Source organism: Ceratotherium simum, chromosome 7, assembly GCF_057802395.1.
Source record: "Ceratotherium simum simum isolate JZ-2026a chromosome 7, ASM5780239v1, whole genome shotgun sequence".
Classification (NCBI taxonomy): domain Eukaryota; kingdom Metazoa; phylum Chordata; class Mammalia; order Perissodactyla; family Rhinocerotidae; genus Ceratotherium; species Ceratotherium simum.
The window spans coordinates 24,136,468-24,149,857 of record NC_141906.1 but is presented as its reverse complement, the minus strand read 5'-3'; the positions used below and the strand labels follow the sequence as shown (position 1 = coordinate 24,149,857).

The 13,390-nt window shown below is 33.7% G+C and overlaps 1 protein-coding gene and 1 long non-coding RNA gene across 2 annotated transcripts in view; one reads left to right on the top strand and one right to left on the bottom strand.

Annotated features, from left to right (window-relative positions):
* LOC147916587 (uncharacterized) overlaps nucleotides 1-13,390 on the top strand; it is a 90,233-nt gene that overhangs the window by 31,296 nt on the left and 45,547 nt on the right. The window lies entirely within an intron of this gene.
* Nucleotides 1,038-1,997, bottom strand: LOC101389833 (olfactory receptor 56B2). Its single transcript, XM_004418333.2, has one exon. The coding sequence runs from the start codon at nucleotides 1,995-1,997 to the stop codon at nucleotides 1,038-1,040; it is 960 nt and encodes a 319-aa protein (XP_004418390.2).

Below are 13,390 nucleotides of genomic sequence, written 5' to 3'. Positions count from 1 at the left end.
TTCCACATAATTGGATTCACACAATATGTAGTCTTTTGTGTCTCTTTTTCACTTCGCATACTGTTTTCAAAGTTCATCTATCTAAGAGCATGTAACAGTACTTCATTCTTTTTATGGATGAATAATAATGTCTTGTATGTATATGCCTAAATTTGTTTATCCATTCAAAAACTGATGGACATTTGGGTTTTTTTCCATTTTTTAGCTAACAATGCTACTATGAACATTTGTGTACAAATTTTGTTATTACAGTTGTGTTTGATTATATACTTAGGAGTTGAATTGCTGAGTCACGTAGTAATTGTGCTTAACTATTTGAGTAATTGCAAAACTGTTTTCCACAGCTCATCTGTGATTTTACATACCCTCCAGCCATGCAGGAGGACTCTAATGTTTCCAGAAAATTTCCATCTGCTATATTTTTAAAAAATATATATTATAGCCATTTTAGGTTATATAGTGGAATCTTATTGGAGTTTTTATTTGAGTTTAGTGATATTGAGCATCTTTTCATGTGCTTATTGGGCCTCGCACATATTCTTTAGAGAAATGTGTGTTCAAGTGCTTGGTTCATTTAAAAAAGATATAAGACACATTTGAAGGCAAATAGACAAATGGCAAGAATAATTCCTATCCAATTAGTAATTACATCAAATATACATGGATTAATCATTCCAATTAAAAAGAAGAGAGTGGCAGATATCTACTCTAATCATCTCTATTCAGCATTGTCTGGAAGTTCTAGCCAAGGCAACTAGGTAAGAAAATGGAATGTATACTCCACTTGTCTTTCACTTGGATTTCTTGAGACAATCAGCATCCATTGTGTCATTCATTTGGATGAAGATTTTCTTGACAACCAAGATTTCAGATATTTGTTTCACCACTTTTTTTGCAGTTTTTTGCAACCACTGATTCCTTTTACTAACTGAAAAGTTGCCACAGTGTCCATGGGCCTTAGTTCGTCTGCCATGTCCAATCCTTGCAGGATATAGTGGATATATATGTGGGGAAATTCCAAAAGTATCTTCTCCATATTAGTTGCCCTTCATGTCCAGCTTAAGAACCTTATATAAGCCCTGCCTGAGCTCCTTGTTCTTGAGTGCATACACCATGGGGTTGAGGGCAGGAGGAATGACATTGTGTAGGACATTGAGTAGAACTGGGATGAGGGGAACTGTCATTGCTGCACTGTGAGTGATGGAAATGACAATGATGACTGAGTAGAAGAAAAGGATTAGGATGAGGTGGGAAGTGCAGGTACTTAGGGCCTTGGATGCAGCTTCTGCTGAGTTCAGCTTCAGCACAGAGTGAAGTATCAAAGCATATGACAAAACAATTAAACCCAGGTCACTTCCCATGAGTGTCCAGGCCAGAAGGAGCTGGTAGATGCTGTTGATTTTCCTGTCATCACAAGATAGGCTAGTGACTCCAAGATTAGAGCACAGACAGTGCTCAATTTGGTTCTGGGAGCAATAATGTCTCTGAGCAGCCAACACAGGCACTGGCATGGTAGACACACAGTTCCTGAGTGCCATGAACACAGTTGCTTTGAACACAAAAGATTCAGTAATTATTGTTGGATAGTGTAGGGGTCGGCAAATGGCTACGTATCTATCTATAGCCATGCAGACAAAGATGCCTGACTCCATGGCCACAAAACAATGTATGACATACATTTGAACAAAGCACTCTGGGAGACTGATGACCTTAGCATTAAACCATAAAATAGCTAAAATCTTGGGCATGATAGTGGTAGCCAGGCTCATGTCCACCACAGCCAGGATGCCCAGGAAATGGTACATAGGCTGGTGCAGGGTTGCTTCTTGATTGACGATGGCCAGGATAAGGATGTTGGCACTGAGAGCTAAGAGGTAGAGCAGAGCCAGGGGCAGGGAGAGCCAGTGCTGCCAGCTGTGAATGCCTGGGAATCCCATCAGAATGAACTCAGAGACTTGGAACTCAGAGCTGTTGGAATCTCTAAGGTCCTGGAACATCCTCCACTAAGAGGAAAAGTATTCAAGGTTACTAGTCTTTTGTGTGTGAGTGTGAGGAAGATCAGCCCTGTGCTAACATCTGCCAATCTTCCTCTTTTTTTGCTGAGGAAGACTGGCCCTGAGCTAACATCCAGGGTGACCATCTTCTTCCAGTTTATATGGGACACCACTACAGCGTGTCTCTCCAAGCAGTGTGTCGGTGCTCGCTCGAGATCCGAACCGGCGAACCCCGGGCCGCCACAGCAGAGTGCATGCACTTAACTGCTTGTGGCACTGGGCCAGCTCCTCAAGGTTACTAATCTTAATAATCTCTCTGACAGTATTTGAAAAGGAGTCTCCCAGTTTCATGATATTGAAGGGTGGGATTCGTCATATTCATTATCGGTATCCCATCACTAACACTCTTGAGCTTTTCTAATGAAGCAAGAACTATGGTATCATGTTCCCTGTATTAATTCAGTTAATCTTCACAAAGACCACATAAGGTAGGTCACATTATCTACCTCTCATAATTGAAGAATAATACATTAGAGAAAATTGGAATTTGCTCATGATCTTCTGTCTCCAAATTCATTGAAGCTGGATGAGAAGAAAGCCATCTGATATCACAGCCTGTTTTAGGTTGACATTGCTAATATGTTAGTTTCTTTAGAGACTGAATATATAGACTCAGAGTAGTGGTTTTCATGTATACAGTCTTTTTAGATAACAGATTAGACTGTAGAATGTGTGAAAAATCACTCATTTTTTTCTTAGCTGACGAAGATTCGCCCTGAGCTAACATCTGTTGCCAATCTTCCTCTTTTTGCTTGAGGAAGATTTGCCCTGAGCTAACATCTGTCACCAATCTTCTTCTGTTTTGTATGTGGGCCACCACCACAGCATGGCTACTGATGAGTGGTTTACGTCCACGCCTAGGAACCGAACCAGGACTGCCAAAATGGAGCACAGTGAACTTAACAACTGGGTCACCAGGCCTGGCCAAAAATAACTCTTTTTTATCCAAGGACTTAGAATTTGTGACATGCTCAGAAATATTATTTAATTTTCATTAAAACGTAGAAGGTCAGTTAGTATACCCATTTTATAGTGAGGAAAGTGATGTCCAATATGCTAATGATCTATGTAAAGCCAAGCAGCTATAAAAGAGAGAAATATGGTCTGGAATTCTCAGTATTTTTAAATCCAATTGTTTATAGTTTTGAGTTATTTTCCTGTATTTGAACATATTTTTGCTTCTTGGAGAAGTCTGGATAGTCATATCGTAATTAATAAAGCAGAAGTAAAACAAAACTGAAAACAAATCATACTAACGAGTTCAAGATAAATTTTTTGTTTAGAAAGTCTGCTAAAATCAAATAATTCTAGATCTAAGACACTTCCATGATATAATATTTTATTTATGTTTTATTTTAAAACTGACAGCTTATTTTAATTGTATGTTCATACCAAATGTGTGCTATTTGTTGTTTATTTCTTTTGAAGGATTTCATATATTAAAAAGAGAATGTTTAAAAATTATTATGGATTAAAATTATAATATGTACAGAGGGGCAGTGTTGATGTAGACTTTGTGGATATATTCATCTTAACTCAAATAATGGTACTCTATACTACTCATAACAAAACAAAGTAAGGTAAATTAATAAGACAGAACTACAAATATTTAATTCTTAATAAAATATCACAAAAAATAATTTTAATAAATATGCTAAACATCAAATTAAAACTTAAAAATATCTGAGTTTGAAATGAAGAGATAAATTTAATCCAGATCTCTAGAATTGCCAACTGATGCCACAATAGCTTGGAGAGATACTCTATAAAAGAAAAGCTCTAATGTCTATGGTTTGTCATTTTAACATGAACCAGATCAGGAAAATGGTCTTGGGCATGCTGTATTGGGTACTGAAAGTGAGATTGCTTCATCAATTCAGAATAGTGAAGTAGCTTCAACCTTACTGAAAAGAGCAATTAGAAAGAGTTTCTAACTGTCCAAAGTAGGAACAAGGATGTATATCAATGTCTAGGTCATTAAGTCAATATGCACATCTCCCTAAGAAACCAAAGGCATGATATGTTTGTCATTAACGTCACTGATTTATCCCGAGAGCCAGGCACTTAATAGGTACTCCGTGTGTATTTGTTATAGGAATGAATATTGGAGGAAGATTAAACCATTTACATGTCCATGATTTTTGTATTATTCAGGAGAAGGTTAAAACTATTGACAGATAAGCATGTTAAAAATGTAAATGAAAGATGCTGGGGTAGTGGGGGGAGAATCATATCAAAACAAAGGATTAGGAGAGAATAATGGATATGGATAGAAAAACAATGAAAAATTAAACTTTAGGGATATAGTTAAAATGGTATTTAATAAATCTGTAACTTTAAATGCATACATTACAAAAAAAGTGTTTATGAATTAGTAAACTAATCATTTAATGCAGGAATTAGAATTAGAGTAAACAAAGGAGAGAGAATAAAAAATGAAACAATGAAGTATTGGAATTGAAAAAATGTAATAAGAATTGTTTAAAAATGAAAGACATTATTAAAAGAGAGTCATAAAATAAACAAAAATCTCAGAAATTATTTATTGGAAAACAAAAATAAAAAAATTGAGACATGGCATGTAGAAAAATTATTTTAAAATACTAAAGAATGTAATGAGATACTTTACAACTCCAAATTGAACATTTAGAAACTGTACAATATTATAAGAAGTGTATAATTCACTATAACTAGCTAAAACAGATTAATAAATTGAAAAAGAATTGGAAATGTACAAAATACTAAAAAAATTTCCCAAAGAATTTAAAATATAATTCTTAAATTTTATCTTAAAAAATAATTTACTTCTTGGAAGATATAATTACTACCCTACATACATAGTTCAAGGAATTATAAAAAGAAGTGGAATTGCTGGATCATATGGTAATTCTATTGTTAATTTTTTGAGGAACAACCTTCGGCTCAATTTTGGTCTGAACCTAAATTACTCTAAAAATAAAGTCTATTAAAACATTTTAAAAATTAAAGGAAAAATCAGTGTAGCTAAGATAGATCAAAGAAGTATTTACCTATTTATACTTAAAAAAATTCAAACCAGGTAAAAAGGGAAACTTTGTAATATGTAAGTATTATATAATAAAATTCAATGATTACTTATTTAATGAACAAGACAGTGGTGCCCACTATCTCAATTTCTATTTATCAACATAGTTGAGATCCAAAGGCTAACAAATCAGTAAGGAAAAAAAATACAGCTCGTATCTTAGAAAATACAATGAACTAGATTGAAATACCAGAAAACTTTCAGACAAACCTTTTAAAACATGAAAAATTGAGTGGAACAAAACTGCAATATATTCTTACAGTGGATTATGTTTATTTATCCACTGATTGTGCTAAATATTAATATTATATCTTGTCAGGTGTTTAAGAGAAATTAAATGTCCTTTCAACTACAGAGTTGCTCATTGAAAACTCACACTTGAATGTGTTATTCTTATTGTTTGGCAAAAGTTCAAATATTTTGGATAAATTGCTGTTGCATATGGCTCTATGAATTTGAAAAGGTACCCTAGCCTCTAGGATCCTCTGTTGCAATCTATAAAATGAGATAATTCATTTCTAGCTCCTAAGGTAGGGTTAAGAATTAAATTCTATTAAAATCTTAGTTAAAATCCTAGCAGGACAGAAGGAGAATTACTATTTATGTGGTCAATTTTAATAAGGTCCTGGATAGCTGTTTCCTCAATCAGGACTGTAGCCATCAAGGCCTGATACCATGACACTGCTTAGGAGTCAGAAAGCTACGAAAAACACGTGCATGAATATGTGTAGAAACTCAATGGAGCTGGAGACTGATGACTTCTGATACAGCAGCTAAAACTTGGGCTTGGAAAATTTTTTGAAAAATTATAAAGATACAAAGTGTCTAATAAAATAAAATTGACAAATTAGTGAATATGATTCTAAAGAATATTGGTGCTAATATACTACAATTTTTTTTACATATATGAGCGTAATCATACGGAAATTCTAATATTTTGTCATATCAAGTTCGATAAAATTTTCCAATACTTAGGTTAATTTGACACCGAGCGGACTCCATGATTTCTATAGAGTCACTGGAGGATTATTACACAGATGTCCCTATCATAGATGCGTCCTCTTCTATAGGCATCCAAAATCTCTGCAGAAGAATAAAAGACTGGATCTGACCCCAACTATGTACTTACCGTGGGGGTACTGTACTCAACACATCCTAAGTAGTGTACCCAGAGCTGGTTTACAGCTATGGCAGATGAACTCTAGGAATTTATGACCAATAGAGAGAAACTCAGGGGCCTGCTGTGACAGAGAGAAAACCAATTCCCTAGAGCTGTAAAAGCCAAGTCAGCCGGAAGTAGTCAAACCCAGGGGGTCGAGGTAATTAGGGATAAGTATTGAAATCATATCATTTAGCTAACATCCTAATTGGGGTTTGCTGGAGCCATCTTTTATTAAAAACAGGCATAAATGTGTTTAAATATCTAAGTTTTAGTATAGTTTTCTCTTTAAAGAAAGCCTTTTAGGAATTTTTTGAAAGAAAAGCTGGATGTAAAATCTCTTCCTCCTTATATTTTTAAAGTTTTATATATACAGAAATTGCAGAGGGATTTTTCTCTCAATTTGTGTCTCTAGGACTTGTTAAATTTTGAGTAAGAGAAGGCACTCTGAAAATAATTGGGTTGGTGAGCTTTAGATATCAGATAACACTAAGTACTTGATAAACCACCAGAAAATAGAGACTTGGAATTCTTGAGTCTTGTTGTTCTTGGCTTGGATAGTCTGAGCTCCATTATATAAAGGGAGAGAAAACTATACTCTTACTTGTCTGATAGTCTGCCGAGTAGCTTGATTCTCTCTGGATAACCCTAGGAATAGTCTTCAGGAAGAGTTCAATCAATCAACTCAGTCTTACTCCCCCAACTCATCTCATATACACATACACAAATCAGGAAAGTGCATGAATTTATAATATTACATATCAATACATATGCATATTTTAATAGCATAGAGTGTCCACAACATGCCTTCCCAAACTATTTCCTGCAACTGTCACACAACTTTTTCTTCAGGCGAGCTAGATTCAGAACTATACTTATTTCAAAATAAAAATAGCAAACACTTCCATAGTGCTTCCTATATGCCATAAATTATTCTAAGCTAGATTAATAATTTAATAAATTAATCCTCCTAATAACCCCCATTGAGTTAGGTATCATTGTTTTCCATCTTATAGATGAGGAAACTGATGACATAAATGTTAAGACACAGTTAGTATGTGGTAGAGCTGAACTTGGAATTCATGTACTCAGTATTTCCCATTGATCCCATCTACACCAACAAAACCCCAGATTTAACTAGATTAAAATCTCTAATAGTCAAATTTCACCCTATTTTGAGGCCTATTCCAAATTCCATTTTATAACAAAACTTTTCTTTATCCAAGAGTATATTTAAAACACTGATAGCAAAACCAGTACTGTTGAATTTTTGAACATTTCTCCCATTATCATCACCACATTCTCCTCACAGATTTCTGAGTACAAAGGTTATTGAAATCTGTGTGAGTGTTTACTGAAGTATCTAATAATTGTAGATTTTGACTATATAGGCTTTCAAAAAAGTAAAAATATGCTCATTCGTGAAATTAAATTTTCTGTTGTGATTACTTTTACTCACACATCAAAGGTAAGTATAAAAGATCCATTCATTTACTCATAAAAATACACACATTTAATGAATATTTAGGAACTTTAACCATGTTTAGACATTTTCATTTGCTGTAAATTTTAAACAATGAACAAAAGATCTTGCATTTGAGGACATTATCCATGAAAGGTGAAATTCATATTATTATTCAATATAAGATAATATGCATTTCTGTATCAAAAGGGGTATATAGAAGCAAGTAATTAGTTACATGTGATGAGTAAGAAAAAAGTTCTCAGAAGATGTAAAATTTGAGATATAACTTGGAGGGTGAGCAGGAGCCCTCCAAAGAGATAAGGTACAAAGTGAATTGCATTTCAAGCACAAGGAATTGAATGTGCAAGAAGTAGGGCAAGCTACACAGGGGTAAGATAAAATTTTGGTTAAGACACAGGGGAACTTTCAAATTAAGGGCCTGGGCAAGATGTTAGTTTTGTTCTCTTGAGATGATATGGGTTAAGGATTAAAGACAAAAACAAACCCTTATAAATATATAAGATCGTGAGAAGAGCGTTCCATATTAGAGGGTACACATACACCAAAGGATCAGAGGAGAGAAGAAGAAGGAAGACAATATTTTCTCTAAGTTTTACCAACTTCTTACAACCAAAATTGCAAGCACAGCTACATTTCCCCCCTTTTCTACCAGGCTGGCTGCTAATGTGAAAGAGAGAGCTCTTCTTGCTCCTAATGCCCCCAGTCATACCCCTGGTTTCAGATATTCATTTTCTTATCAACTTCCTGCCTTTATGGTCTTTATTTCAATTTCTACTTCTTCCTCCCTCAAACATTTAAACATGTTTAATCCTCAATAATTTTAAGAAATACTCTAATATTCTCTTTGCTCCATAGATGAGATTTTCATTCTTTTTGTGAAGAGATTAGTCCTGAGCTAACATCTGATGCCAATCCCCCTATTTTTTGCTGAGGAAGATTGGCCCTGGGCTAACATCCGTGCACATCTTCCTCTACTTTATATGGGACGCTGCCACAGCATGGCTTGACAAGTGGTGCATCAGTGTGCGCCCGGGATCGGAACCTGCTAAACCTGGACCACCGAAGTGGAGTGTGCGCACTTAACCAATGCGGCACCCAGCCGTCCCCTCCATAGATGAGATTTTTTTTGTGTTGTTTTCATCCTTTCCTGCTGATTGTTAATTCCACTGTAATATAGCTTCTTGTCATTAAATCCCCCTACTAATGAATTCCTTGTACCTGAATTCAATCTATATATTCCAAACCTCCTCTTATTCATTCTCTTTGCAGCTTTTGACATTATTCAGTAGGTACTTGTAATAGATTAATGGCATCAATAACTTAAATGAATGGTCTTTTTTAAAAATTATTTTATTGAGGTCATAATGCTTTATAACATTGTGTAATTTCAGTTGTACATTATTATCCATCTGATTCTGTATAGACTGCACTGTGCTCACCACCAATAGTCTAATTTTTATCTGTCACCATATATATGTGTCCCTTTAACTTTTTCATCCCCCACCCATCCCTTTTCCTTTCTAGTAACCACTAATCTATTCTCTTTATCCATGTGTTTGTTTATCTTCCAGGTATGAGTGAAATCATGTGGTGTTTGTCTTTCTCTGTCTGGCTTATTTCGTTTAACATAATACTTTCAAGATCCATCCAAGTTGTTGCAAATGGGACAATTTTGTCTTTTTTATGGCTGAGTAGTATTCTGTTGTATATACATACTACATCTTCTTTATCCATTCATCTGTTGATGGGCACTTGGATTGCTTCCATGTCTTGGCTATTGTGAATAATACTGCAATGAACATAAGGGTGCGTAAATGTCTTTGAATTGTTGATTTTAAGTTCTTTGGATAAATACCAGGTAGTGGGATAGTTCATCGTATGGTAGTTCTATTTTTAATTTTTTGAAAACTCTCCATACTGTTTTCCATAGTGGCTGTGCCAGTTTGCATTCCCACCAGCAGTATGTGAGGGTTCCCTTTTCTCCACACACTCTCTCCAACATTTGTTAATTTTTGTCTTGGTAATTATAGCCATTCTGAAAGGTGTAAGGTGATATCTCATTGTAGTTTTGATTTGCATTTCCCTAATAATTAGTGATATTGAAAACCTTTCCATGTGCCTGTTGGCCATCCGTATATCTTCTTTGGTAAAACATCTGTCCACATCCTCTGCCCATTTTTTGATTGGGTTATTTGTTTTTTTGCTGTTGAGTTGTATGGATTCTTTATATATTTTGGAAATTGACTTCTGGTCTTTCTATATCGATGTCCTCGGACTCATAAATCTGTAGTCCTCTGTCTATTATCTTGAGATTGGTTATGTGACTTGCTTTGGACGATGGGGCAGTAGCAAACTTGATACAAGCATAGGTTTGCAAAAATATTTGTACTTTCCACCTCCTCTCTTGGAACCCAACCAGTGACACCCTGAGAACAAGTGTGGGCTTTCCAGCTGAAGTTGCACGTCCACATGTAGCAAAAATGAGGATTCCCAAAAGATGCTGTGCTATGCTAGTCAAGATCAAGTCAACCAGCCAGCCGACTACTGGATAAATGAGCAAGCTCAGTGGAGATCAACAAGATAATTCTCACCTAAATTAGCAGATTTACTCATGAACAAAAATAATGATTTATTGTATTTCACTGAGGTTTTCTATTTTCTTGCCAAGCGATATTATTTTTACTGACTGATTATTTGTATTTCTAGGATCGATTCAGCCCTTCATTAGAAAACACTGTATTCAGAGACATTATACACCTATAATTCCTTTCACATCTCTGTTCATTTCTTTTTAGCTCCTTGAATGGCCTTTTATTCTAATGTCCACTCTTTAAATATTATTGTTCTTTAAGATTTGGACTGAAGACTCCTTTCCTAAAGTCTCCTTTCTTCTCACTTACCTGATCTATTTTTTTTATAATTTCATCAGGGGGTTTATTCATTCAACAAATGTATTTTGAAGGTCGTGTGCATGTATATATGTGTGTTCATGTACACATGAATCGTGCTCTATGCTGAACAAGAAGGAAAAAACATGTTTTGCTTGGAGAGAAAAATCAATAAAAAGCATATAAATAAGATATTTAAGGAAATACAAATCTTGGTGATATAGTAATTGAAGAAACCCCTTTAATGACATTGGATCATAGACCAGACATATGTGAATAAACAAGCCATGAATAAGATGATTAACAAGTATGAGCAAAGAAGGTATACAAAACCTTACAAGTAAAGAGAAATCACACACTTATTAACAAGACCACAAGATGTGTGCACATAAATCAATATATATTGAGTTCCAAAGAACGTCTCAACCTCCCCAAAATCCACACCAATAAAATATATTTTCTGACTATAAGAAAAGAAAACTAGAACATAAATACAAAAGAACAGGCCAAATCTGAAATACATGCTACTAAATAACTTGTGAGGAAAAGAAAAATATGTAAAAACAAATTATAGTTAAAAAACTTCATAATAAAATGTGGATAAAATATTTAAAGCATATATCAAAAGACTTTTTCTTTTTTTAGCTCGATAACATCTATCAAAAGAAAAAGATAAATTACCGATAATTAAGCAAATATTTGATACAGAAGTCTAGATAAAGAGCAAATGAGTTAACTCCAAAAAGATAGAAAATCTAAGACAAGGGCAGAAATTAGTGCAATAATAAACAGGAAAGAACTAGGAAAAATAGAGAAAATTAATGAAAACAAAAACTGACTCAAAGTGTTATTAAGGTAAACACATTTCTTATAAATCTGATAAGGGGAAAATTATAAATAAGATGAAAATAAACCAAATTTGATCTAAAACACAAGAAATACATGGCATACGCTCACTTTAAAATACTTTGTAAATTATAATCACTATATGCTAACAAATTTGAAAACAAAATTAACACAAAAGAACTAAAAAACAAATAGGGCAAAATTATTAAATAGATTAAGATCATTTTCAAACCCCTCCAATTCACTGCATTCCCCCAACAAGCAAACATACTGTCAAAAACGATAGGCCCATATTTTTTCTCTTTATAGGAGAAGAACAAATTTCAAACAATACATTATTCTTGAATTATACAAAGTATACCAGAAAATGGTATAACAGGAAAAAATGAATAATTTGTTTTTCAAAGCACTTATAATGTTAGTTTCAAATGTGTGAATGGTATAGTATAGCTTAAGGAAACAAAATTATAGACATAGTTTCCTCATGAATTTATAACAAAAATTATAAATGAAAGATTAGTTAACCAATAACAGTGTATTAAAACTACATAACAATCAAGGAATATTAATTCTAATGATATATATATATATTATTTAATTCAGCAAAGTATATACTTCTTTACAGTATTAAAAGAAAAAACAAAAATCGTATAATTATCTTAATATTTATAGAAATTATAGAAATGATTTTATGTGGTTTTATACCAATTTACAATAAAAACCTTAATAAAAGAAAGAAGAAAACTTTATGACTTAATGAAAGATATATACAAAAATTCCAGTTTGCATCATACTCAACAGAGAGTGTTTACGCTCCATTCTATTAACATCAAGAGCAAGGCAAACATACCCAGTATCACCCCGTAATACTCATGAGTATGAAGGGCGTTCAGCAAAAGTGGAGAAAAACATGAAATTTTTAGTGCTTCTGAAGTCAAGAAATATATTTCAAGACAGGAAGAATAAATGAATTACATTCAATATTTTTGAGAGGTAATGTTAGATGAAAATAGAGAATAATCTATTCAATTTAACGTGAAAGGCAATGGTGAAATTGCCAAGAGTAATTCCAGGTGATGCATAGGAAAGACAAACTACAGGGAGAGTGGTTTTGTTTTAAGAGGAGAAATAAATGTTGACGATTTTTTGTAGAAGGCTTGCTGTGAAAGTGAGAAGAGAAAAGATGATGCATAGAGAGTACTTACATTTTGAAGGGTGGGGAGGTTGTTTTGTAGGTTTTTAAAATGGGATTAGTAGAAGGAAAGTTGATATAATTAAATAAAACAATAAGTATACACAAATTGAATCAGGGGAAGAAATGTGTATTCTCATTGGTTGGATAGGGAGGGATTAGAGTAAATAATTGAGTTTACTCTATATTCTATTAAATTGACATTATTTCTGTGATATTAATATAAAATTAATATGTTCTTTGGTCTATCCTCTAATTATTAATTTGTTAGAACCTTTGAAATTAAAGATAGATTTTATTCCTTTAGTTTCATTCTCAAATGGAAATAAGACAAGATAACTACATTTTGTTCCTTTCTTACCCTGTGCTCATAAAATAACATTTACTATTATGTTTCTTAATTTGGTTAACAGATTTTTCTATCTCTCCAGAATGTATTTTTGAAGGTCACCTTGAAAAGAACTGCATATCCCACTGATCTTTAGGAAACAGTTTTTTGGGGGACATCTAGGAAAGATGTGCTCAGGTGATTAACTTATTTCCAAATTAGAAACCCAGAGGCTGAAACCTCATTAAACTAATGACCATATAAATATTTTATAGCTTCCCCATCAAGAAGACAACACTGAGAAAATAGAGGAATTTTGGTACTGATGAGAAAAATATAGCATTTATTTTCCAAAGGAAAGTAACAATATCTT